The sequence below is a fragment of the Leptodactylus fuscus genome, chromosome 2, assembly GCF_031893055.1.
Source record: "Leptodactylus fuscus isolate aLepFus1 chromosome 2, aLepFus1.hap2, whole genome shotgun sequence".
NCBI classification, from domain to species: domain Eukaryota; kingdom Metazoa; phylum Chordata; class Amphibia; order Anura; family Leptodactylidae; genus Leptodactylus; species Leptodactylus fuscus.
Window position 1 is genome coordinate 276,242,990 of NC_134266.1, and position 6,000 is coordinate 276,248,989.

At 44.9% G+C, this 6,000-nt stretch overlaps 1 protein-coding gene across 1 annotated transcript; it reads left to right on the forward strand.

Annotated features, from left to right (window-relative positions):
- Positions 1–1,069: 1,069 nt before the first annotated feature.
- On the forward strand, positions 1,070–2,023 carry LOC142194195 (olfactory receptor 52D1-like). Its single transcript, XM_075263212.1, has one exon. It carries the CDS (start codon positions 1,070–1,072, stop codon positions 2,021–2,023), a length of 954 nt encoding a protein of 317 aa, XP_075119313.1.
- Positions 2,024–6,000: the final 3,977 nt, after the last annotated feature.

A 6,000-nucleotide genomic window follows, 5' to 3' on the forward strand; every position in this document is an offset into this window, starting at 1 on the left:
TAGCCAAATTCTGCTGCACCTTTTTGTGTCTGCATTTCCATTACAGCCATGGTAACATTCCCGCAGCACATATAGACATATAGCTCATATTGTTCGGCAGATGCGGACTAATGTCGCTTCTGTGTTGCATTGCACATATGGCTGTGTAGCTGACTATATTTGGCCCTTATATGTATGCCCAAGATTGGTTTTACTTGGAGACCATTTGTAGTGTATGATAAGTGCGACATATATATATATATATATATATATATATATATATATATATATACACAGTAAGTATCAGCAGTAAGGCTCCTAGCGTCAACAGAATGCTGCTGCAACTTTTTGTGTTTGCAATCCTCTTACACTTATACGTCTCATCAGTATTGCTACCTCTTTTGTTTGCTACCTTGTGCATAGGACTGTTTGGTTGACTCCATTTTGGTCACGCACGTTCTCCACATGCCCAAGGTTGGTTTTAAGACATATTATGGATGAACTGCACTTCCATTGCATTCATTTGGAGGCCCACAGACAGTCTTTACAGTGAAGGGTCCCATCTAAAGAGGTCTCCAGGTCCATGGTAGATGGGCTTTCAGAATTTGATCAAAATGTGTGCCAAGAACCTCATGATTGGATAGCAGAAATTCTCTTGACTTTGTTAAAAAAAATTTGTGTTAGGTATAGTAGAGCATATGGTTCCGTGTCATGTACAGGCTTAAAACTTTTTGTTATATGTTAAGTTTTTGGACTGTTCTTGTATTTCTTGATGCAGATATTAAATTCCTAAACTCTGTCATGAACCAAACCTGCCTCTGACCTCTGCTCGGCTAACACCTTTGTAGGCCAAGACCATAAGACACCGCCATCCTGCACAAAACCTCTCACTGTCCTTCATTGCAATCGACATATATCTCAGCCAGACTACCACTGGGTTGTCACTAGGTCATCTAGGTCATGGCTGTATCCAAGTAATAGAATCTCTGGAGATACATAAACCTTTACTATACATTTTCCAGCCCATCCACCATTGCAGTTTTTGATTTCTGAACGTAATTTCTTTCCCTTATCTCTTGCAGATCTAACAATGGACAACCACAGCTACCCTCACCCCTCCATCCTATATCTTGGCTTTGGAGAAATAGGATATTTTAGATATATCTACAGTGTTATTGCCCTTTTTGTCTACATGTTGATCCTTCTATTTAATTGCTCCGTCATCACCGTCGTAGTGTTACACAAAAGTCTACAAGAGCCAATGTACATCTTCATAGCCACACTGTGCGTCAATGGGTTGTATGGCAGCAGCTCCTTCTTCCCCAGTCTGTTTGTGGACTTATTCTTCAAGATTGACACCATCTCGTACGTTGGTTGTGTTACCCAAGTGTTCTGTATCCATACCTATCTAGGATGTGAGATGACCATCCTTACTGTCATGGCCTATGACCGCTATGTGTGTATCTGCAACCCTCTGAGATACAACAACATAATGTCCTTACCCTCGGTTGCCAAACTCATAGTCTCGGCTTGGCTATACACCATCGTCCTGGTTGGTATACATTTAGTATTGACCATCAGACTTCCATTATGTGACCGGATCATCCTGAAGATCTACTGTGACAACTGGTCCGTCGTAAGACTCTCCTGCGTTGACACCACGGTCAACAATGGATATGGACTGTTCATTGCCTCGACCTTCATTGCGTTGATGCCCATTCTGATCATTTGCTCGTATATAAGGATTCTCAGGGTTTGTATGAGGTCCTCAAGGGACTTTCGAGCCAAAGCCCTACAAACCTGCACCCCTCACCTTATTACCATCACCAATTACGCCTCCAACTTACTCTTTGAACTGCTCGTGTACAGGTTTATACCGACCGAATTTCCCTTTGAACTGAGGATGGTCATGTCCGTTCAGCTCCTAGTGGGGCCACCAATCATAAATCCTCTTATTTATGGACTGAAGATGAAGGAGATTAGGATACGGATCATACAGTTGTATCACTTACAAAGCAGCAAAGTCAATACCAATAAGTTGTAGCATGTGACGCTCCGCTACTAGTAGACGGCATACTATAAGTAGAGCTTCAATGGCCTCACTACGTGTAACTCTTCTTTATTTCAGTATTTGGTACCAATAAAGACACATTTTTTAACTTAGTTTCTGCATTAGTAGTTGTTTTTCTTGGGAGATTTCCCCAAAAATACACTGATCACAAGATGACCCATGGCTGAGAGTCCCAGCAATTGGTTGTAATATATCAGGGAACCTGTCAGCAAGTATTCAGTTCCCCTGCAGCACTCTCACAGGATGATTGAGGTATTACATGGAGTCCATTGAAATAAAATATTGGGTCCTCCAAATAGAGACAATGGTGGGGGTTCATTGACACTGATGGATTGTACATTGATCTTTGTGCCAATGGAGGGTCTGTCTAATTTATGATGGGGTGCAGGACTTCTCATGAGTAGATTTCTGCCATCGTGCATGCCACAAAATTGTTATAAATTATAGTGAATTTGGAGGGGTCGATGGCCAGGTCCACTTTGAGAAAAGTGTCAAATGTGAAACAAAACATTACTTGTGACTATTTTATTGGAAAATGTAATTCAACAGTCAAATATCACTGGTGTGCAACTTTTTTATGTGATACAGAATTTCAGAATGAACGCTCTTAAGAGAACTTGTCCCCGATAAGCTGCCTAATAGTGATGTCGATCACCCGATGGAAGAGCTGATCGTCTGTGATCAACAATCATTAGAAGCAGTTTGTATGTACACACCATCAGGCCCGGACTGGTCTACAGGTGAACAAGGGAACTCCTGGTGGGCCCATGAGCCAGGTGGGCGGCCAATTCATCCTTGTATGGCATGGTATACTCATTATACATCATATCGATACTCACCATATAGCATTTCGCCCAGGCTTTGTATCAGTATAATATACCGGGGAGATTATTTAAGTGACTACCCGGTTTATACCTATATACTGTTGACACGTTGGGTGGCCGAGATGACATCAAGGTGATCAGGCCAACCAGTATCCTCCTCTCTGAGCCCCATCTTCTCAGTCCCACCACAGGAGCCCCAATAACCTACCACCTTGCATCATCGTCCTGTGGTCTGAAGACATGTCCCTGACCGACAGACACTAGAGGGCCCTAATTCTAGGCAACAACTACTGATAGGACAGACCCAAGCAGGAGGTAAAGGCTGGGCAGCAGAGTTATGTTGGCATTATCTTAGGAATTTACAACCAAGGGCAAAGTAATATTTGCAAGTAGCTGTATGGTAGACCCACAGAATGAATTTTACCAGAGCTCCATAGGCACCCCAGTCCAACACAATATGCCATGGAGGGATCAATAATGTAATAATTGCTGTTGTCTTCATCTTGAGGAACAACTAGTGACACATAATATGGCTGGTAATAAAGTAATATAGGATCGTGCTCTCTTCAATAAACTTTCTATAGACACAAGAGGACCCTATAAAGGCACTTGTGGCTGGAAAAAAAGGGTCAAAGTTCAGAATTGGTTACTTTATTGGTTACTGTTGATGTCGCAAGATTTGCATAAATCAATACAATAGAGATTTTATAATATATCTCATCAAAGACCTGTCATACGTTCCCCCCCCCCCCCCAGGTCTACAGTCCTATGGAGGGGGGTGTGTCATTTAGGAGGTGTGCGCTTTGTCAGATATGGGGCGCACCCTCAGCCGACTTTGGGGCTATGAAGCCTGGCAGTAATAAAACCAGTCTTCTACCCCAGTGACACTAGACTGAGGTCTGATAAATTTAGGATGACTCTGTGGTTGGAATAATTTAGGAATCACATCTCTCCTCCCTGTTTCCACCCACACTCTCCCAAACCACAACAAGCCCCGCCTTATCCCATCATCAGTAACACTAGCCTAGGGAGGCGGGGGCACCCGGAGCTCTGGGGAGCGGCGTACACACCAGGAGGAGAGGCGGCAGCGGTTCTGTGCAGATAAGTAGGGGGGACTAAGTAGTCAGTGGATTTTTTAATCATTACACAGTGTGGAGTCCAAAAATTGAAGCCTTCAATTTTTAGACTCCATGCTGCTCCATGCTGTGTAGTGAACAAGATCGTTTTTAAAATCCGATTTTCGATCATTAAAAAATCCCATTGACTTACTTTAGGATCGGGATTGGGTTCGGATGGAAAATGATCAGAAATCGGATTTTAAAAACGATCCTGAAATCTCAAGATTGGCTCAACCCTATTCTCAGTCTGTTAAAGATATTCTACCATTGAAATGAATTTTTTTGGCGATCGCACGTCGGAATAGCCTTTAGAAAGGCTATTCGTCTCTTACCTTTAGACGTGGTCTCCACTGCGCCGTCCCTTAGAAATACCGGTTTTTACCGATATGCAAATTAGTTTTCTCGCAGCGATGGGGGCGGGCCCCAGCACTGAAAATGGAATGGGGGCGTCCCCACCGCTGCTCGAAAACACATTCCTGCGACGTCTCTATCTTCGTCTGCATCCTCCCCTTCTTTTGTCGACTTCCTTTGCGTCACCTCCGATGCTTCTGCAGTTGGCTCTGCCAGTGAGACACCAGCAGAGCTGAGTGCGCATGCCGGCCGGCAGCCATTTTTGGAAGACTGCTCCTGTGCTGCCCCTCCACAGTAGTGGCCCCCATACAGTATAATGTTCCGCAGTGGACCCTCCACACAGTATAATGCCCCATGATAGCCCTTGAGCACATTCTAATGTCTTACCTTCATTTTCCTTCACCTGCCATAGGTCTCCATTTATTATATTCTGGGGTCTAGTGTTTTGTTTGTACAAAATCCCCAAAGTTTTATGTTTGGGTGAACCCCAAACTTTTGGAAATTTCAGGTCGATTCTGGTTCTAAATGACTTCATTTGCCATCCCTACTCAGATGAAGCTGTGAAAACACAATGCTGCCAGTGGACTCTGGAGTGGTGACATGGCAGTGACCCATCACATTTCTCTGTCTGCAGTCTAATGGATCCAGGGCCGGTGTCAGCGCACTTGCCTGCCCCAGTACTTTCCTGTCCTGATTTCAGCTCATCAGCGTGCGTCTGTCCGTTGCTTGCAATGAAAAAACACAAAAGAGAATGAAAAAAAGTCACATCATTGATCATTTTACACAAAACTCCAAAACTGGTGCGGACAGAAGTATTGGCGCCCTCAGCCTAATACTTGGTAGCACAACCTTTAGACACAATAACTGCGCACAACCGCTTCCGGTAACCAGCAATGAGTTTCTTACAAGGCTCTGCTGGAATCTTAGACCCTTCTTCTTTGGCTCCTGCTCGCGGTCCCCCCTGAGATGTGAAGGGGGCCTTCTCCAAACTGCCACCAAGAGCTCTCTCCCCCTCCCCCACAGGTGTTCTATGGGATTCAGGGCTGGACTCATTGCTGCCACTTTACAAGTCTCCAGGACTTTCTCTCACCACCATTTTCTAGTGCTGACCTGAAGTGTGTTTTGGGTCCTTGTCCTGCTGGAAGAGCCCTGACCTCTGAGGGAGACCCCGCTTTCTCACACTGGGCCCTACATGATGCTGCACAATGTGTTGGTCGTCTTCAGACTTCATAATGCCATGCACACGGTCAAGCAGTCCAGTGCTAGAGGCAGCAAAGCAACCCCAAACCATCAGGGACCTCCGCCATGTCTGACTGTAGGGGGCGTCTTCTTCTCTTTTTCCTGTAATCTCTATGTTGAGGCCTTTTCCTACTTTTGTCTCCTCTGACCAGAGAACATTCTTCCAGAACGGTTTTGGCTTTCTCAGGTAAGTTTTGGCAAACTCCAGCCTGGCTTTTTTCTGTCTGTGGGTAAGAAGTGGGGTCTTCCTGGGTCTCCTACCATACAGTCCCTTCTCATTCAGACGCTGACGCTGGATAGTACGGGGTGACACTGTTGTACCCTCGGACTGCAGGGCGGCTTGGACTTGTTTGGATGTTAGTCGCGGTTCTTTATCCGCCATCCGCACAATCTTGCGGTGAAATCTCTGGTCAATGTT

Coding starts and splice junctions, on each gene's coding strand:
- LOC142194195 (XM_075263212.1), top strand. CDS start 1,070: ATGGACAACCACAGCTACCCTCACCCCTCCATCCTATATCTTGGCTTT.